Raw genomic sequence first — 22672 nt, forward strand, 5'->3', positions numbered from 1 at the left:
AACAACAATTAAACGGTTAAACAAGCAAGGAGACAGTGACTGGAGAAGAATGGGAAAGGATGTTTGGTTTGGCCATAATCATAATAATGTTTTTGCCTTGATCACCACGCCACAGTATGTTGTAACTTTGCTGTTGTGGGTGCTGCTGTTGCTGCTGGTCTTCTTATTACTTTTTTTTTCTGTTCTCGTTCTTGCTGTTGTTAACTGATATTGATATTGTGTGTGTTTGATAATGATGATAAATTTAATGATGATTGATAATGACGATGATGATGAAGGCAGTAATGGCTGTTATTCTTGATGGTTTGTGAGGTACATATATTAGGAATTGTGGCACTGTCCAAAGATTAAAGAGAAATTATTTTGTCAAATATGACTTTTTTTTATTTATTCAAGATATCAATGACTGATGGCTCAAAACACACATCAAGGTCAAGTTAAAATTATATGTATGATATTGATAGGAAAACTTTGTTCCAGTACTGATACAAATAAATTATTGTATACATGAACACACACTCCGGTTGCTACAAAAAAGTCTGTTACTACAAGAGGAAATGTTCCTAATAAATAATGAGGAACACTCTCACACCCTGAACATGATGCAAGTAGGCTGGCTGGTGTTCTTTGAACACTACTTGCATATTACCTGTTCAATAATGCTACTTCATAAACATTTGCAAGAAATTAAATGCTCACATGACTGAGAGGCAAATAAGTACAAAACATGTGTTTGCATGTATCATATATGAAAAGTATATAAAATAATTATATAGTAATTATTAACATTTTCTCTTCATGAGCCCTAACAATAACAGAACTAAACAGTAAAGCATTATATATTAGAAAGGGAAGAGTTATTACCTCAGATTTAATGAACATCTGGTTGAGTACACACACACACACACACACACACACAACGACAAAGATGTACACACTTTTTAGTAGGAAGCTTAGTAATGGAGGTAGTGTCAGTAAATATCAACAAGTTTGAAAGTCACTTCCAGCCCATACTGACACAAATACCCATTTCATAGTCCTAATGGCATACAGGGTATCTGGGCAACACAGTCATTTAAGTATTCACTATTTCATACACTGATCATGTAGTTACTTGGCCCCAGTAGTGGGAAGTGACTTGCCAGTGTCCACTTGATGTTCACATGGAGACTTTTTCATTTTTTCCTTCAAGCAAAATCTCATTTATCTTCTTCAATCACCAAGGTCTGTATCCAGAGCAGCTCCACATCAGCACATGCCAAATTCCTTCTTAATTCACTCCTACAACCTTTGTACTTACTGAAGATTGAAGACCTGGACCATCCTTTCTTGCCTTAAAGGACTGGTTTGAGTAGCACTGGCAGCCAAGTATCAAGAGAATGCTTCACCGTCAGACAAATACCTAAAGACAAAATGTTTTATCCTTCCATGCAAATATAGGAAAACTTTTCCATTACTCAAAAATAAGCATCAGCTACTAGAACTGCTACTTGTGCATAATGGAAAAACTAACACTGGATGCATAGCTTCAAATTTATCAGGTTTTGCAAGATATGCCTTACATTATCACATTCAATAAAAAATGCATATGGTATGTAGCAGCTCATTTATTTGTTTTTTTTCTCATGCACCAAACTTGACTATTCCACTGAAACAACACTGATTTAGAGAAAAATTTATTTAAAGCCACCTCTTGGAGCTCATCTCACATTAAAATGGTACTGTAATTTATTACATGTATCAAAATACACTGTACAGTAACATAAACCATACATCCATCCACACTGAATTATTGAGTACAATTACATGCACTCATCCAGTTTTTACTGGATTTTTTGGGGGAGAGGACAGGACAGGTGGGACTCCCATACCTAGTGACTTCCTTCTGTTTTGCTAGTGATGATGAGCATCAAGATAATTATTTCCATTATTAATAGAAAAAATTTACTATGGAATTTGAATACACAACCATGAGATGTTAAGATTTTGAGAATGAAACTACAAGTATCCAAAATTGCTTTGCCAAGCTTTTCTGGCTGGAATGGTCCAACAAAATTACTATCTTCTATTGGTTATAGGTAAAAATTCAACACAAGATATGTTGTGCATCTATCTCCTGCTATAAAATACTTGCATGCTCAACAGTCATAAATAAGATTTTCATACAAAAATATCATCCTATGTTGCTTTTTTTCTATATGTGTAAATGCCTTTATACTTGTCTTGATAACTGTACAATGAACACAAGTGTACCAGCTGAATAAGAAAAATCTTCATGTATTTACCTTTTTTCCATGACGTTCATTAGCCCTTGATTTAGGTTGCAATGACGGTGCTTAGTAACCAATACTACAACTATGAAGACAAAATGTGGATAATGTAACCAATGTCAAACATTTACTAATCCAAAACCTTTTGTACCAGATCCTTAGGACCAGACACTTTTTTCACATTTCATAGTTTTCAGATTTTACTAGTAAAAAAAAAAGAAAAAGAATGACAGCAGTACAGTAAAACACTGGCATGAAGCTTTCTGCTATGTCGTTTCAAATGTACTGGCATTTTTTATTCATCTTTATTAAGATTTTAAAAACTGACTTCTGATTATTGCATTCTGTGTTTAGACCCAAATGTGGTATTTTATATGCTGACAACATACACTACTAATAAATTCTTGTTTTCAGAGGTTTTCAGCTTTCAGAATTTGAGATAAAAGATTGTGGATCTGTAATCTAATTCTTCTTTAAGACAATAAAAACATTAAAAACATAAAAAATCCATTAAAATCTTTATCTTGATTAATATTTTGTTTAAACTTATAACAATTCTGGAAAGAGGATCTATATATTAATAATATAATGAGATGATAGGCCTTTGACCTAAAGTGAACATAAATGTTCTTAGAGAACAATGTGAGACATGACCTTTCCTTCCTCTGACAGGATTACCACAACCTCTAACACCATAATCTATACTTTTCAACACACACACACATACACACACACACACACACACACACACACACACACACACACACACATATATATATATATATATATATATATATATATATATATATATATATATATATATATATATATATATATATATATATATGAATGTTTTCCTCAACAGATCCATCTGTTCTGAAGTCTTCCTTATGGTATGAAATCATACACCACAAACTCTGTCATGACAAATGCCTAATATACAGTACATACCTGACAAGTATAGAAATCCTAATAATTTAAAAAACTATGAACATTAAAATACAATACTGAAAAATAATGACATGATTTTGAATTTCTCTCATATTAGCACATTTGTAAAAACTAATAAAAGTTATGATCAACACTGCAGGTACAATACCTCATGATATACAAACTACTATATATATATTATTACTCATGGAATATCAATGAAGAAATATTGATACTGAAAGTAGCTAGTGTATAAAAATAGGTATCTACAAAGCTGTCATGTTACATTTACTTTCTATAAATCTTTTCCTTGGTGTTAAAATTATTTGACAAGAAGTAATATCTACAATGAGGTGAGCAAAAACCATTCAACTTGATTAATCAATATAAAACCTAGCACCTAATACTCCTGCATACATCGTGTCCAAAACAGTAACAAAATACTATTCATGATATATCTCAACACACAAATCTTGGTTGAGGTTCATCAGAATGCTTAAAATAATCAATAATTGCTTCAATACTTGCATATGACCCAAATACAAAGCAGATAAATCCAAAAGAAAATACTCCAACACATTTTGCAATGGTCCATTTTGATAATCTGGAAAAAAAAAATACAAGACTATATCATGCAAATGATATTACAAAACTAAGATTAAGACATCATATAACTGCAAACATTTTCAAGTAAACTTTACCAACCACAGTATGACTCTCCCCACCACTTTTAAAGCACTCTACAGCACATTCATCCAAACCTCAAGCATCACCTTTCCTCATTTCTCTCATTCTCATCTATACCTCCTCTCCCTTGATTGGTACGCTGTTTAACTCTTCTAATGCATTAACTTCCCCTGCCATCTGCAGTAATCACTGCTCCATCCTCCTCCTCTACATTCAGCAATCCTTCAAAATATTCCACTAACTTTTGCAGATTGCATTTTTCTCACTCAGCACCTTCCCATCACCTGCTTTCATGTTTCTTTCCTTGTTTTCTACTTCTTTCCAGATTTTCTTGTTCACCTGGATGTTTTCTGTCAGCTTCTACCCTCATCTTTGCATCATGCACTACCACCTTTGCTTGGTTCCTCTTCTCTCTGTATTTGTTGTACAACTCTTGATCCTTCTTTTCCAGCCATATTTCATTTGCATGCTTCTTTTCCTCTACAGCCACACTGATCTTCTCACACCAACAGTCACTACCTTTCCTCACATTACCTGCAATCCATCCCATTCCACACACCTGCTAAGCACAATTCACAACTGCACTTTTGAGACATCTACAAAAATTATCATTCACTGATACAAGAACTATCTTACCAACCTCATCAATTTTTGACAAGGGAAGAAATTTATCATTTTTCTTTTTCTTTAATGAAAAAATAATATATCAATATGATACCTAAAAATTTGTTCAGTATATTACTGTTGACTTTTGAATGGTAGAATTTACTGTTTTTATTTATTTTTATAAAAAAATAAATATATCAATATGGTCTGTTGAATAAGTTAAGTCGAGGGAGGTCCAGTTATACAAGCATCTGTTATATGAGAAACTAATGATATGAGATGTGTAAATTATGGATTATTTTCTTTAAATAAGCACAAATAATCCAATCATGAGCTTCAGTCCAAGGTGAGTAAAATTAGTTTAAAATGTGCACCTTCCTGAACCCTCCTACTAACACATCCTGGCCATATGGTGAGGGATGATGATTCAGATACCCAGAGACAAGTTTGTGAGTACTGGAAGAGAACCATACACCCCTCTTTTGTCCCATTCCTATCATGCATTTTCCTGCCAGTCCTCTGTTAAACTGAACTCTGTGTCTCTCAGACTCCCACTCTTACAGCCTTACTGCTTGTTATTATACTTGTTCTCTATCATCACTTTGCTTGCAAGTAAGTTTACCATACAGTACAAATGCAGTGTACAGTGCTTTATGTGACTGATCAGTGCTCGGATGTGTTGTAGCGTTACTGCTGACATATTCTTTCCTTTACTGTCTTTGATGTGGTATTGTGTTTGTGACTGACCGTGTGGTGTATAGACTGTGTCTTATTTTGCCTCTCAAGTGCTATCTATGCCTCTCAAGTGGCCAATGAGTTTTGGTGCAAATCCTAGCAGTAAGGCTAAGCAGGCTAGAGTACCAAAAACACTCCCAAAGAAGGTTGAAATTGTTTTAGAGGCACAAGAGTGGTGAGCAAGTTACCCTCCCTGACATATTAACTACACATTTTAAAATGTTTAATTAATATGAAATCATGTTCTTTGTATGCTGTTCTCTCTTTCAAGTTGCTTCACTGAGTTCTGTAGAATAGACACATTTGTTGCATTTGGTATTGTACATTTTAGCTTGAAATGAAAACTTACCTTTGACAAAGGTCACAGAACCTAATCCCTTTTTTTGCCATTAGTTGTTTCATTAAACAATAGAACCTCAGTTCATGAACTTAATCTGTTCCAGGCCTTGGTTCACAAATCAAACTGTTCAAGAACCAAAACAATCTTTCCATTGAAATTAATGTAAGTACAATTAATCTGTTTCAGCCTCAAAAATTTTACATACAATATGTGTTTTTTTTTATGATGAATTTAGAATGAAATTGAAATACACATCTTAAATAAAGACAAATAACATTAAATTAAATAAAACAGTACTGTAATTTACCTTTGTTGTTTATAGTTGTTGGTTCAGGTGAGGGTGAGGGAGGGGAAGAGGTAAAAGGCTGCTGCTGCCTGCCTGCCTGCCTGCCTGCCTGCCTGCCTGCCTGCCTGCCTCCTCCTCCTCCTCCTCCTTTCTCTCTCTCTCTCTCTCTCTCTCTCTCTCTCTCTCTCTCTCTCTCTCTCTCTCTCTCTCTCTCTCTCTCTCTCTCTCTCTCTCTCTCTCTCTGGATATAGCAAATTTTCATCTTTAGCAATCCACCCTCCCAATGTGTTTGTTACAGATAATGTACTATAATGTATGATAACTGAAAGAATAATCCAGGCTGTCTGGGCCAAAAGACTGAGCCGGTGGTGACATCCAGCACTTTTCTCCTTCTTAGGTGGCATAAGGGGGCTAAAATAACTCAAAAAAGGGAAAAAAGAAAAAATGTTCTTGAACATAGCACTCTCAAGAACACTGTTTATGCCAAGCACACCAATGCACAACTGAGCACGAGATTCCTTGGACAGTGGGTAGTGTGTGTTCATATCCCAAAGCATTTGCTAAAAACTCTACCTTGGATGATTCTGGGCTTGTTCCTCCCTCTCCTCCACCCTCTGACTACTTCATGCTACCTATTAAAATTCTTCGCAATGATGTTTTCCATGCCCTTGCTGGCCTAAACCCTCGGAAGGTTTTTGGACCTGATGGGGTCCCTCCTATTGTTCTCCGAAACTGTGCCTCCGTGCTTGCACCTTGCCTAGTCAAACTCTTTCAGCTCTGTCTGTCAACATCTACCTTTCCTTCTTGCTGGAAGTTTGCCTACATTCAACCTGTTCCTAAAAGGGGTGACTGTTCTAATCCCTCAAACTACCATCCTATTGCTTTAATTTCCTGCCAATCTAAAGTTTTTGAATCTATCCTCAACAGGAAGATTCTTAAACATCTATCACTTCACAATCTTCTATCTGATCGCCAGTATGGGTTCCGTCAAGGCCACTCTACTGGTGATCTTCTGGCTTTCCTTACTGAGTCTTGGTCATCCTCTTTTAGAGATTTTGGTGAAACTTTTGCTGTTGCCTTGGACATATCAAAAGCTTTTGATAGAGTCTGGCACAAAGCTTTGATTTCCAAACTACCCTCCTACGGTTTCTATCCTTCTCTCTGTAACTTCATCTCAAATTTCCTTTCTGACCGTTCTATTGCTGCTGTGGTAGATGGTCAATGTTCTTCTAAATCTATTAACAGTGGTGTTCCTCAGGGTTCTATCCTGTCACCCACTCTCTTCTTATTATTCATTAATGGTCTCCTAAACCAAACTTCTTGTCCTATCCACTCCTACGCTGATGATACCACCCTGCACTTTTTTACATCTTTTCATAGATGTCCAACCCTTCAGGAAGTAAACATATCACGCAGGGAAGCCACAGAACATTTGACTTCTGATCTTTCTAAAATTTCTGATTGGGGCAGAGCAAACTTGGTATTGTTCAATGCCTCAAAAACTCAATTCCTCCATCTATCAACTCAACACAACCTTCTAGACAACTATCCCTCTTCTTCAATGACACTCAACTGTCCCCCTCTTCTACACTGAACATCCTCGGTCTGCTCTTTACTTATAGTCTGAACTGGAAAATTCACATCTCATCTCTAGCTAAAACAGCTTCTATGAAGTTAGCCATTCTGAGACGTCTCTGCCAGTTTTTCTCACCCCACCAGCTGCTAACTCTGTACAAGGACTTTATCTGTCCATGTATGGAGTATGCTTCACATGTCTGGGGGGGTTCCACTCATACTGCTCTTCTAGACATGGTGGAATCAAAAGCTTTTCGTCTCATCAACTCCTCTCCTCTAACTGACTCTCTTCAGCCTCTCTCTCACCGCCACAATGTTGCATATCTAGCTGTCTTCTACCGCTATTTTCATGCTAACTGCTCTTCTGATCTTGCTAACTGCATGCCTCCCCTCCTTCCGCAGCCTCGCTGCACAAGACTTTCTTCTTCCTCTCACCCCTATTCTGTCCACCTCTCTAACACAAGAGTTAACCAGTATTCTCAATCATTCATCCCTTTCTCTGGTAAAGTCTGGAACTCTTTGCCTGCTTCTGTATTTCCACCTTCCTATGACTTGAATTCCTTCAAGAGGGAGGTTTCAAGACACTTATTCATCAATTTTTGACCACTGCTTTGACCCTTTTATGGGACTGGCATTTCAGTGGGGATATTTTTTTATTGGATTTTTGTTGCCCTTGGCCAGTGTCCTTCCTACATAAAAAAAGAAAAAAAAATCATTCATGAACCAAGCTATAATTTGTGCGCAAAACTAGTTCATGAACCAATTTGTTCGTGATCTGGGACATTCATGAACCAAGGTTTTATTGTATGAGAATTTGTTACACAAGCAATTCAAATAAATTGCTTGTATCAATGGGATCTCCCTATATAGGAACAGTATAGTGAAGAGGCAGCAGTGGAGGAGTAATGTGGTGAATCACAATCCACCACATCACTCCACCATGATCCATATTCCTAACTGTTTTAGCATCTAATGTAACAAGCTTTGGTAGAAGTTATTGGAATATTCAAAAATGTTTTTTTTTATGATTCCAAAGATAGTTTAAAGGATTATGTACCATCAAGGGGAGAAAAACTCATAATAACCCAACTAATCATCTCTTTGACCTCTGAAAACAATCTTAAGCTTAAGGAGATAACAATGTATTTATGAATACAGGCCTAAATTTTTATTTTACCTTGAGCACAAAAATGGCTAGTCAACCTGCCCATGAATGGTTGATATGTTGCTGAGAATCATTACCTCAGGATGAAGATTTGTAGGAAAATATTGCTCTTCTTTCAAAAGGTATTTTTTCCTTTAATCTGAACTGGAATTACAACACAACTGGAAAAAGTTTTTATGCTTTTTTTATATGGCGTTCTTGCTAAAATCATAAGTGTCATGGTTGAGCTGTGAGCAGATATAGAACAATGTCTAAACTCCCTGCCTGTGGCATGGACACACACTTGATTGACTGGTGATGGCTGTGGTTACATCTATTACACATGCAGCTCCATCTATCCCACACCCAGGTCTGGTGTATATGGTATATGTAGCACTTTCAATATCTAGCTCTCTTCTACAGCACTTTCAGTTAATCTTTTGTGACGGTGTCTAGCAGGATATTAATAAACTTCAGGATGTAAAACTTGTTCTAGTAAATAAAGGAGTCATTAATAATAGCATTAATATTGAAATTAATAACAAAATGTTCTTACCTGGGCCAAAATGTGACAAGTTCAATGATGGGAGGAAAGATGATGGCAAGGGTGGAAGATGACACAGCCCCCACAAGGGAGATGAACAGTCCAATGTTAGGGATGGCAGCAGCAAGAATAACTGAAAACAAAATGAAATTCTGTTATTCATTAAGTCATAGGGGTACTTCAGTATTACTCTACAGTATTGCAGTACAGCTGCATTATTATTCTCAGATTCACTAAGGTGGTACAACAGTGTCTCTCAGCTATTAATCAACAGTCATTAGCTATTCACAAACTGAAGAAGAAGTACATGTTTCACAGATAATTATTCACAGATAATGCATAAAAAGACACAGTGCCTTTTACAAACCTCAAATTCTACACAATCAACCAAGCTACAATTACAATCAAATGTGAATGATTTCCTTAAAATATTTTCCAACATGCAACTTATAATAGCAATAATTACAATAATTTGCAATTTACTTCAAGTACTTACTTGATGAAAATCTACATATTAATCCTAAGTATCTACACTACAATACTTTGGATACCATATGGTGCCAACAACCGAAGACCAGGCCCGGGATCTGGCCACTCAGTGTATTTTTCAGGAATTTGTTTCTCCCTCCCAACCAGTGGATCACAACTCCTGACTTACACCAGGTACCTAATCATTGCTAGGTGAGCAGGGATTACACATCAAAGGAGTCTGCCTAAAGATTCCTGACCTACTCTGGGAATTGAACCCAGGACCTCCTAGTTGTGAATCAGGTGCACTAACCACAGCATCACTAGGTCATGAAAACAACTAGAGCATACTTACATGTTACCAGCACCAAGAAAGCTCTGAAAGCATATTCCCCTAGGCACTTTGCCTTTGCGGAGTGAAATCTTGGAGCAAGGTGGGGCCACATGATCTCAGCTGGCACATACAACATCAGTGAGTAAGTCAGATAAATAGCAAGAGCCATCAACACCTTCACCAGTTGTGCCAGACTGAAAATGTAAATACAACTATTAATACAGTACATTATTTCTGATATTCTGTTCTCTATTATTATTAATTATGGAGATCACTGACACCCATTAGCTGCAGGTTAAAAGTTTATTATTTACAAACATTTCTTCAAGTCTGAATCAAGTTTCAAGATTACAAACTCTAAAGATGCCAGTGACTTCAGCATCTACAGTCAGCGAACACCGATCTTGCGTCGCAGCACACAGGCTACTTGGAGAGCACATTTTACTTAATCCCTCCCAGCAAGCATGGAAAAAAAAAAAAAAAAAAGGTGGGGGATGGGAGAAATTGACGACATATAGGCATATCAAATGCATCTCTCCACATTCATGCCTACGGCAACAATGACCATTAATGTGTAGATCAGTAGTGTTAGTGTTCATTGTGTCTGGTGATGCTTGATCGTCTCTGTTCTGAGGGTGACACGCAATGTGTTATGTTCATGCTGTAGTGTTTGTAGTGATGAGTGAGAGGCACACAAGTCGTGGTGATATCATTCAATCATAGATCTTCACATGTCGGACTTAAATGGTATCGATATAAAAAAATATGTGGATCTGAAGACCGAAACTTGTAAAACCTACAAAAGATCGTCAAGGGAGACAGTGAGGAATTGTCTTTTCACAAACACGGCAGTGACACACCTTTATTGTTACCCCACAGCTTCTAGCTTCTCTACGAAGGCAGTTAGACTATTCCGACTCTTACAGCAAGACAGCTGAAGGGGAGCAGCGGGGATGCCACCGCTGTGCCTGTGTAAAGACAATTTGTCACTGCTTCGCTTCACAAATTTTCGTACCATGTTCTGGAAGTTTCGTGTATTCTAATTCACATGTCTTGTTGCATCGACACCATTCAAGCCCAACATGTGAAGATCTATGATTGATTTATATCACTGTGACTTGTTTGTCTCACACTCATCACTACAAGCACCACAACATGCGTTTCAACCCAAGAGAAAAGCCGATTACAGGTCACCAAACACACGGTGAATACTGACACTGGTAATTAATGCTGGTCATTGTTACTGTGTGTGTGAGTGAGCAGGAGAGATGGACTTGAGATGGTAATGAGTCAATTTGCCACAGCCTATTTTTTTTATGCTTGTTGAGAGGCCTTAAGTAAGATGCTCTCCCCTGGTAGCCTTTGCAGCCCCGATGCAAGATTAGCGTTCGCTGACTGTATTTTCATGGCACATGATCATTACCTGACAAATCTGCATGTCTCAAACTTCATTTGAATTTTCTGGAGTTACTTCCTGACTAACAAAGCAAAACTTGTTTATCATCTTTTATTTCAAAATATAGAACAGTGATAAACAACTCTGTACCATTTGAAGCAAGACTCAAGTTTGGTCAATATTCAATATTCAGTCACTATTGTAGAATCATATTATGCATTTCAGAACCAATGAGACATAATATTTTGCAAATATCTTCTAAACAAACCATTGGAGCAATATGACATTTTGGCATATCTTGTATGACACCATCCCTTAATTTATGGCACTACAGTGCATTAACTAATGTGTTTCATGGAGGAGTTTACTCTTGGCTTTGAAAGTGATGTTGGCAAGAACCATGTCAGCATTCAGATGGGAAGATTTTACATCATGCAGTTGTGGTGTGTAAAATGAGATATGAGGTAGGAGGAAAACAAGGACAGAGAGAGGGAGAGGATAAGACAAGGATGGAGGGAGAGGTAGTGGAGTAATACATGGAATAACTACATCATGTAAAACCTTCCCTTGTCCAAAGGTCAACTCAGCTTTTGCCAGGTTTACCTTTAAAATCAAGAGTAAAGTCCTTAATGAAGCACACTTGGTAATGCACTGTAGTGCCATGAATTAGGGGTTGGTGTCAAATAAGCTGTGTCAAAATGTCATATTGATCCAACTGTTTGTTAACAAGATAATTAGTAAAAATGATGCCTCGTAAACTCTGAAATGGATAGTAAGCATGCCAGGCAAAAGGAATAGCAAAAGACGAGAGAGATAAAGGGGATCAAACAACACCATAAAAATGCTAGTACCAAGATGCTCCAACACATCACTTTTAAATTATTAGTCACCTCTAGCCAGATAATAAAATGATAATGTTGGTATGAGAGAATATGTTATTAGAAATATGGGAGAAGGAGAAAAAGAGAATTAGAGAAATGAAGTTTGTAAGCAGGTAATATATAAAAGGATTAAGTGGTGATTTTTTTGCCATTGTTTCAGAGGAATAAATATTTGACAGACACATAAACAGGTAGAAAGACAGAAACAGGGGCAAACAGAGACATATAAATAAATTTCTGGTTCACAAGCCCATAATCATGATCCATACCAGAATCAATCTACAGCTAAAGGATCCATCAGTTTTTGAGTAAAGTAAATGGAAAAATTCAGAAAGGTTATCCTCAGAATCAAGAACGAATCATAGAAAATTTTTGAGGAAGTACAATGGATTCAAATAAAAAATGAAATCCTCAGTTTTGCTTGAATAAGGATTTCCTAATAATTACTCTCATTTCACTACATGAAGTATTTTGTGTGTGTCAAACTAATGAACATACCTAAAGATGTGTGTCAGTATGCTCACAACTGAAAGGTTTGAGGTTCATATCCCTGTTCAGGTGAAGATAATTCAGATGCATCTCCTTTCATCATGTAATCCATGTTCATCTAGCAGAAAACAGGTATTGACCTAAGATGACAAGTTGTGTTGTAACCTTGTGATCTGATAGGAGTGGAAGACTAGCAATTATGTAGTTTACGTCACATCACAAAGTACATCAAACGCATCTACACTTAAAATAAAAGAATGCCTAATATTAAGAAATATGGAAGTAAAAAACCCAAGGAATCCTCATGATGTTATCATCTAATTTTGAGGCTGCCAACAAGTAACTGCAACCTTTACTTAAAGAGAGAGAAAAAAAAAAAAAAAATTTCCCATGTTTCTCCTGAAACCACACCTTTCAGTTGCAAAAGAATGAGTTGTGAGTCTGAAATAATACAAGCATTGTTAATACCACAGAGGTTACAAACATAAAGCCACTACATACTTGTCACTTGGAGGCAGATTCAAAGTGATGGAGCCATGGACTGCATCACCATACTTCAGGTAGCCAAAGAATCCAACAGCAATGTAACCACAGGTTACAAGAATCATGCCAGTATTAAGAACACCATTAAGACCACGAAAATCATGTGGGTTGATCATCTTTCTCTCAAGAGGAAGAACCTGTACACATAAAAAACAAAGGTTATAAGACATGGAAGAGCTGGGAATAATATAAAATAATATAAAAAATCTAGTCATTGGAATATATATAAAAGGGATAGTTTTACTGATTACTTCTCTTGTTGATTACAGTAATCACTTCAATTCACTTCAATGATAAATCCTCTTTATAATTCCTGCATAACAGATCACCATGCAACATGATGGGAGACCAATATACACAAATCCCATTTTATGCATAGCTTGAACATTGCTTCCTTCTATCATCAAGGACCTCATGCATTTATGGAGGAGGCAGTAGGCACCTGCCGAAACGATAATTACTCCCAGTGAGGTCTAAAGCACTGTTCAGGGGGTGCTGTGAACTTATCATTAAACCCAGCTGTGACCTCACTGAATGTTTCCCTTTGTGTCTCACAACACAAGGGGACAGTCACTGCCTGCCCTCTAAAGACAACTCTCTTCCTCCACACAAAACTACAAGCACATAATGATACACACACTCTTCACTCAAAATTTCAAAATTATTATAGTGACTCCTACACCAGCCTCGGAGTCCCCATCTAGGGAGGTGACCACAAATGTCCCCAGGTTGGACTGCCCTTCTGACAATGACCCTAAGTGTCTTGACACCCCCCCAACTTTTTCTTCATTAACTTCTGCAACATTCGCAGACTAAGATCTAATTTTCAATCTGTAGAACACCACCTCTCCTCTTCTAAACCTCATCTTCTTTTCCTCACTGAAACTCAAGTGTCTGAGGCAACTGACAGTAACCCCTTATCTGTTCCCTCCTACTTTCTCTATCCTCATTTTCAATCCAAAGCTGGATGTTGCATTTATGTGCGCAATGATTTAACCTGCTTTCATGCCCACGCTCTTGAATCTTCCAAGTTTTCCACCATCTGGCTACGACTACAGAGACTCTCAAACTAAATTTATCTGTGCTGTATACCGCTCACCTAACTCCTCTGACTATAAGAAATTCTTTGACTACTTAATTTCCAAAGTGGAGCACATTCTGACTCTCTTCCCTTTTGCAGAGATCTCCATTCTTGGAGACTTCAATGTTCACCACCAGCCTTGGTTTTCCTCTCCCTTCGCTGACCATCCTGGTGAACTAGCCTTCAACTTTGTTATCCTCCACGACCTAGAGCAATTAGTGCAATACCCTACTCATATTCCTGACTGTCATGGAGATATGCCCAACATTCTTGACCTTTTCCTGACCCCTAATCCTTCTGCTTATGATGTCACCCTCTCTTCTCCATTGGGCTCCTCCAATCACAATCTAATATCTGTGTCTTGTCCTATTGCTCCAATTCCTCCTCAGGATCCCCCTAAGCAAAGGTGCCTCTGGCATTTTGCCTCTGCTAGTTGGGGGTGCCTGAGGAGGTATTTTGCTGATTTTCCCTAGAATGACTACTGTTTCTGTGTCAGAGAGCCATCTTTGTGTGCCAAGCACATAGCAGAGGTGATAGTGTCTGGCATGGAAGAGTACATTCCTCACTCTTTTTCTCGACCTAAACCTTCCAAACCTTGGTTTAACACAGTGTGTTCTCATGCTACACATGATAAGAGAGGTGGCCCACAAAAGGTACTTAAGCCTTTCATTACCAGAATCTCATGCACTTCATATTTCTGCCCAGAACCATGCCAATTCTGTTCTCCAAAAATTCCTTCATTAACAAAGTGTCAAAATCTTTCAAGATCTAACTCCCCTAGTGACTTCTGGCATCTAGCCAAAAATATCTCCAATAACTTTACTTCTTCTTTTTTCCCTCCTTTATTTCAACCAGATGGCACCACTGCTATTACACCTATCTCTAAAGCTGAACTCTTTGCTCAAACCTTTGCTAAAAACTCTACCTTGGACGATTCAGGGTTTGTTCCTCCCTCTCCTCCACCCTCTGACTACTTCATGCTACCTATTAAAATTCTTCACAATGATGTTTTCCATGCCCTTGCTGGCCTAAACCTTCAGAAGGCTTATGGACCTAATGAGGTCCTTCTATTGTTCTCTGAAACTGTGCCTCTGTGCTTGCACTTTGCCTAGTCAAATTCTTTCAGCTCTGTCTGTCAACATCTACCTTTCCTTCTTGCTGAAAGTTTGCCTACATTCAGCCTGTTCCTAAAAAGGGTGACCGCTCTAATCCCTCAAACTACCGTCCTATTGCTTTAATTTCCTGGCTATCTAAAGTTTTTGAATCTATCCTCAACAGGAAGATTCTTAAACATCTATCACTTCACAACCTTCTATCTGATTGCCAGTATGGGTTCCGTCAAGGCCACTCTACTGGTGATCTTCTGGCTTTCCTTACTGAGTCTTGGTCATCCTCTTTTTATAGATTTTGGTGAAACTTTTGCTGTTGCCTTGGATATATCAAAAGCTTTTGACAGAGTCTGGCACAAAGCTCTGATTTCCTACGGCTTCTATCCTTCTCTCTGTAACTTCATCTCAAGTTTCCTTTCTGACCATTCTATTGCTGTTGTGGTAGACGGTCATTGTTCTTCTCCTAAATCTATTAAGTGGTGTTTCTCAGGGTTCTTTCCTGTCACCCATTCTCTTCTTATTATTCATCAATGACTTTCAAAACCAAACTTCTTGTCCTATCCACTCCTACACTGATGATACCACCCTGCACTTTTCCATGTCTTTTCAGACATCCAACCCTTCAGGAAGTAGACATTTCACACAGGGAAGCCACAGAAAGCCTGACTTCTGATCTTTCTAAAATTTCTGATTGGGGCAGAGCAAACTTGGTATTGTTCAATGCCTCAAAAACTCAATTCCTCCATCTACCAACTTGACACAACCTTCCAGACAACTATCCCCTCTTCTTCAATGACACTCAATTGTCCCCCTCTTCTACACTGAACATCCTTGGTCTGTCCTTTACTTATAATCAGAACTGTAAACTTCACATCTCATCTCTAGCTAAAACAGCTTCTATGAAGTTAGGCGTTCTGGGACATCTCCGCCAGTTTTTCTTACTCCCCCGGCTGCTAACTCTGTACAAGGGCCTTATCCATCCGTGTATGGAGTATGCTTCACATGTCTGGGGGGGGTTTCCACTCATACCGCTCTTCTAGACAGGGTGGAATCAAAAGCTTTTTGTCTCATCAACTCCCCTCCTCTAACTGACTGTCTTCAGCCTCTCTCTCATCGCCGCAATATTGCTGTCTTCTACCACTATTTTCATGCTAACTGCTCTTCTGATCTTGCTAACTGCATGCTTCCCCTCCTTCCTCGGCCTCGCTGCACAAGACTTTCTTCCTTCTCTCACCCCTATTCTGTCCACCTCTCTAATGCAAGAGTTAACCAGTATTCTCAATCATTCATGCCTTTCTCTGGTAAACTCTGTAACTCCCTGCCTGCTTCTGTATTCCACCTTCCTATGACTTGAATTCCTTTAAGAGGGAGGTTTCAAGACACTTATCCTTCAATTTTTGACTACCGCTTTGGACCCTTTTCTGGGATTGGCATCTCAGTGGGCTTTTTTTTTTATTGGATTTTTGTTGCCCTTGGCCAGTGTCCCTCCTACATAAAAAAAAAATAATAATAATTTGTCCCTCCCTCATTCTGTCCAAATACCTTATGACTTCAATACCATACACTTGATCTCATAAGTTTTTGCTGATGCTCACAATCAATTAACAACATAAACAAATTACCACACAGTATGCTTGTAATATACAAGCAATTGACATTTTCTTCTTTTTCTACAGTGGTTTTATTTTTTCGTAACTTCTAAAAATAAAAACTATGTACTCTATGCTTATTATGGTCATGATTAAGTCTCCATGTAAAGAAGGCACTACTGTCTGAACAACAAAGACTGCTTCCACAGTGACAGTTCCATGTTTGCATTCCTGGATGTCTTTAAACTAAAAATAATACAAACCTCAATTTCCACTTGGTTCTATAGATTCTACAATGCCTGAGGGTCTATGATATTTGAAGGCATTACATGTTTAACAATATGAGAATACATGCATGCAAGGTGTAGAAAGAATAGATACAGGTAGTTGTGATAAGGTAAAGCACACATATGCCATCCTAGAATTCCAGAAGATAGTAGCACTATTTGCTGAAATTTCTACAAAACTTTTCCTTAAGGTTGAACACAAAAGCTTACCACTCCAATGCCCTCAAAGGCATATATTGATGTTCCAAGGAAGAGAGGCAGCTGCTTCCAGGACTTGAATTCTGCTCTGTCATATGATGAGGGAATATCCATCAACAAATAGTGGAAAGTGATGGCCAGTCCCAGTCCCAGGAAAACATTACTAAGTAAGGAGAATGGTGCCAGCACCTGTTGAATATTCAATATGGATATATAGATGTAAGCATTCAATGATGGAAATATCACTAAAACTTTAAAAAATTTTTTTCACCATATCTTTACACATTTTTTTTTTCCTTTTTTCTATACAAATTACTCTTTCTAAGAATGTGAAGTAATAATAATACCTTGCACTTAAAACACTATATATGTAATCAACAATTATGAAGCAAAAAAAAGCTTTACTGATAATTGTACACCTACATGCATTCCACTGATGCATTAATCATTTACACTTTGATTAATAATATATCATTACGTCTCTCTCTCTCTCTCTCTCTCTCTCTCTCTCTCTCTCTCTCTCTCTCTCTCTCTCTTTCTCATTACTTTTCAGTAAGAAGTTATTCATGGTTACTACTTACCTTTAAAGATCTAATCATAGAAATACCTAATAATGGTAATATCAAGATGGCCATGTATCCATGAATGTCAATATCATTCCCTGGAAACTGACAATCCACAACCTGCAAGGAAAAAAAAAAAATGCTGGGTAAGGCCATCCTAAACCACCGAGCTGAATGAGGGAGGCAGGCTATGTATTAAGAGCATCAGGAATGAAGATAGGAAAAACTATAAAAAAAAAAAAAAAAAAATTTAATAAAAAAAACTGAAGACTATGTGGAGGATAAACATCAGAAAATACTGTCTACAATCATAAATATACATAAACCATTCAATCACATAAGGCAAATAAAGACCATTAAATCAAACCATTACAATGACAGTGATGGCAATTATGATAAGAATCATAGTTTTTGCTTCTTTGCTCAGACCACACAACAAAATCATCTCACCTGTTTAACATTGGCTGCAATGAACACCACATAAACACAGCAAAAGCCAAGCTGTGTCAGGGTGAGGAAGGCATTCAGCACTCGGCGGGCTGTGTTGGCAAACGGTCTGAGGGGAGCTGGGCCAGTAGAGAATGCATGGTAACCCACTTCAGCATAGTCCATTCCTGCCACTCCCAATCTCTCTTTCAGTTCATGAGCACAATTTACCTTGAAAACCAAATAATCATAAGGACTTTAAGAAAGATATTTATTTACCCAGCCTGTTTACAGCCTAAGTGGTACACTAGCTGCAGCAATTCAGTCAGGCCCTAGCTAGAAAATACAATCCCTACTGGAGCCACTTCAGTACCAAGTATGATAAGGTTTTCAGACACATATATACTGTGGAGTTTCATGTATCCATTCTTAAATTCCATATATTGCCAAGCCATAATATGTTTTTATGCAATAACTACACCATGGATGTTAGATACAATGAACAGAGCAGTCATCCATTATAGTGCTGACATTTTTTTCTTTTGGATTATGAATACATAAATACAATCAGTATTCTTACCAACATGTGCATACAGTGAATGCAGATAACAGCAATGATTGGAAGGAGTACAGTTCCTGTGTACAACCCAGAGTTTTTGAGGCCATCTGGCATGGCAAGGATTCCTGTACCAATGTTTCCTTTGATGAGATGAATCAGAGTTTCACAATTTCTGAGGAAAAAAATGAAGATTACCTAACTATACAATAAATATGTGTCAACCTCTTCATTCTAAAATCACAAAACCATGCACATATCAATGAGGGCTACAAAAAATAAAAATACTGACAGCTGAAAAATTTACTATCATACATTGCTTTGTGAAGGTCAAACTTGCCTTTTACCATCTTTATTTTCTTATATAATACTTTGGTATGAAATTGTTGATACTTGCGTGGTCTGTTGGTGAGAATCATCAATGTGATGGAAGGATGCTGTGAGACCTCGGTTTCCATCCTCACTTGTCTCATCTCCCTTTGGGTGATCGCTTCTCTGAGAGTCATGAGATCTTGCACTTTCTGGGTCATTAGTTGGCTCCGGTCCAATTAGAAGGGGCCTGTTTTCTTGTGTGGTAGTAGACATGGCTCCTGCAAAGAACAACACACAAATGTCTTTCATATAGTTCATGTATTAATACTCAGTTGTCACCTGCATGAGATATTCATTACTAGATGGCAGGTTTCTCTGAGAAATTTTGGCACTAACTTCTAAGAAGTATTATTTCAATTTCCTTTGGTTCTTACCACCAAATTAGTGAGATGAAATGCATCATTACTGATGAGTTTTCCACACATAAAAGAATCTAAATCATAATTCATACTCAGAATCAACACAGGAAAAGCTCATGCCATGACTTTGCTATAAGAGTATATCACAATAAGCATTATCTAAAGAATAACAAACTGCAAATAATCCAAAGACACAATGCAAACCTTACTGTCCTTCACTGAGGGATCAAACTAACCTTTGTCATTCTATAAAATGCCTTGTAAATTCCAAGTCATTTCATTACTGCACATGTATGTTAAAAATATTCACAAGAATAAATACAACATTATGGCTGATACATAATCAGTACTACTGACAAATCTTTTATATGATAATACAAACAAAAGAACACATGAGTAAAAGCAACAATGACAGTCCAGTCAGCAATCTTATTTTTATAATTATGTATTTATAGTGCTATTTACATTTTCTATTTGGTAAAGTAAAGTGAGATGTGCTACAGCTTGGCCTCAGCGCTCATCTCCAACCTATTGGCATTTGGGTCTGTGGTGGATAACATCCCTTGCCCTGAGACACTGGGCTACTGTGACATCCAGGTTTCCAGTTTATCTTCTCCAGATTTCAACTGTGAATCCAACACCTTACTGTGGAGCCAGCTAATCCACTTAAAAGGGTGGAAGGTTATAGCATTTTGTTACATTTAGTTTTCAAATGCTCTTTATTGTAATGCAGCAATTGGGAAATTGTTGTGTGGCAACTAGATTTCATCTACTTTACCCAAATCCCCACAGATACCCAGGCTTCTTGTGGAGAAGGTGATACTTTTAATGCAAGGACCTATAATAAAATGTCAAAATAAAATACAATGCATCAAAACCTTGAAGAAATTTGTTATTTTGACTGAGATGTTTTATGGTGATTTTTTTTTTTTTTTTTTTAATTACCAAAAGGAGGTTGAATGTTACTCAGGGACAAATTTTGTATGCTACTGAAATTTCCTTCATAATCAAATTTCAAAAGAAGGCCAAGAAACAATGCCATGTTGGAGTTGACAGTTTTCACTCCACCATCTAAGACTCACAGCTACTACTGTTCTTGGGCCTCATTAAGACATGTCCCCTTAGCAGTACTGCTCTGTGATTTGATAGTAGTGCTGCAACAGCACTACTCACATCCATCTGTGACACTGCTAAAACTTCTGTAGAAGTTGTATTCTTTGTTACAGTATATTTACTGAATAACAGCTTCCTGTAGAATAGCAATTTTGGTTAGGTGAGGTAAGGTGAGATTATGCTAGGTCTGATAGGATGATGTAACCTCATCTGACCTGCTATTCTGATGTGAGCTATTATTCAGTAATTATACTGCAGTGGAGAGTGAAACTTTAAAAAATATTATTAATAATGCATGTCCATCTCTAAATACCTACTGCTTGTGAAGTATCCTTAAGAATTATCCTTTCTTTTTTTCACAAGTCAGTGATTTCGTCCACAAAATCGTCACCAAGGTTTACAGATCACAAGCTCATGTCCCTGAAGAGAGAAGACTCCTCAAAATCAGTGTGTGGCCATTACCAAAATTTAATCCATTTGAAGTCAGCGCATCACGTTAAGAAACCAAAAATGTTTATAAGAAATCCAGTGACAAACATCGGTAATAAACTGAACATCCCAATAAGTCAACTAAGGCAAACGATCACCACAAAATAACCCCATTCACTATCAGATAATAAAACCCTCGACGACGGAGATATCCGCCACCAGGTTAAACACCTCACACCTATATTACCTTCCCTCCTCCTCAACTGAACCTCACGCAGTCTGACAGAATACAACACAGGCAGTATCGTTACCCTGAGTTGAGACAGGTTGAAGGATTCACTTGGGATAGTCTCCTCCGAGCGACTGAAGGGCTCCTTGTTTACGCCTTTTGTTGTCATCTGACTAAAACCAAACGCGTCTCAACCCCTTCACCACATTTAGTAGGTTGTAAAGCATCTTTATCTCAACATTCTCACTATCTACACATACACATACATAATAAAACAAAAAAGATCACACGAGGATTTAAACTTATTTGTTCACGAGGCAAGGCATGAACATACCTGGTGTGAGGATGTGGTTAATAGTCCTCATAGTAGAGTTACTGGTGAAGGAATCGAACACTTGCTCTACAGACTCATGACAGGGAGGGCTGTGATATAAGTGATCGTGCGTGCTATTTGGTTGCTTCTCATTTGCAAACTACAAAGTGGTTTACTACATATTTATTTAGTCTGATTACTTTTTTCCCTAATAAAATGCGAAAAATATCATAGATTATACGAGCTGGCTGTACATGTTCAGGTACTATATGGAAGCTACGACTGAGTGATGTATTTTGCATATATCGACACAGGGCAACATGTGGTGGGTGGCAACTGTTCACTCTGCCTAAGACCTTTGCTATGTAGCTCTTTAAATTTACATAAGCTACACATTTTCACATGAGAAATTACTTTGTAAACTATACTTAGCGGATGATAAGCAAAGTTTATATGTACTAAGACCTACATTAAAATCATGTAATTTTTTGGTGACCTAGCCTCAATACATTCATGTGCAATCCGCTTCCTGTATCCTTGCAAATGAGCAACTCTGTCAAATTTATCAAGAGTGACGACACCATTCGAGAGGTGACTGTGGAAATACCAGTTTGGTTGTGCCCTTGAAGCTTCCTGCAAGGCTTCATCTAGTCCAGTGGTTTTCAACCAGGGGGGAAGGGGGGGCGATAGCGCTGACACACTCCCGGGAGGATACAAGTAAAAGACGGGAGGGGAAAAATCACGGAAAATCACTGATCCACGGGTTATTAGTACAAAGGAGATGCAGCTGTTATGCCTAGCCAAGGGCTATCTATCTATA

The 22672-nt window shown here is 37.7% G+C and overlaps 1 protein-coding gene across 10 annotated transcripts in view; it reads right to left on the reverse strand.

The window, feature by feature from the left end:
- Positions 1 to 369: 369 nt before the first annotated feature.
- The window catches only part of LOC135101579 (proton-coupled amino acid transporter 2-like), a 35256-nt gene continuing 12953 nt past the window's right edge, over positions 370 to 22672 (reverse strand). For 5 of the 10 annotated variants that reach the window (XM_064005710.1, XM_064005709.1, XM_064005705.1 and 2 more), the window contains exons 2-10: positions 19435 to 19627; positions 19062 to 19212; positions 18506 to 18712; positions 18074 to 18175; positions 17505 to 17681; positions 13187 to 13365; positions 9941 to 10113; positions 9130 to 9250; positions 370 to 3804 (exon numbers count right to left, since the gene is read on the reverse strand). In XM_064005710.1, the coding sequence (XP_063861780.1) occupies positions 3660 to 3804; positions 9130 to 9250; positions 9941 to 10113; positions 13187 to 13365; positions 17505 to 17681; positions 18074 to 18175; positions 18506 to 18712; positions 19062 to 19212; positions 19435 to 19622 (1443 nt within the window). In that variant the 5' untranslated portion in view covers positions 19623 to 19627 and the 3' untranslated portion in view covers positions 370 to 3659. The other 5 variants (XM_064005704.1, XM_064005708.1, XM_064005703.1 and 2 more) reach the window with 5 other exon arrangements.

Source organism: Scylla paramamosain, chromosome 6 (genome assembly GCF_035594125.1).
Source record: "Scylla paramamosain isolate STU-SP2022 chromosome 6, ASM3559412v1, whole genome shotgun sequence".
NCBI lineage: Eukaryota > Metazoa > Arthropoda > Malacostraca > Decapoda > Portunidae > Scylla > Scylla paramamosain.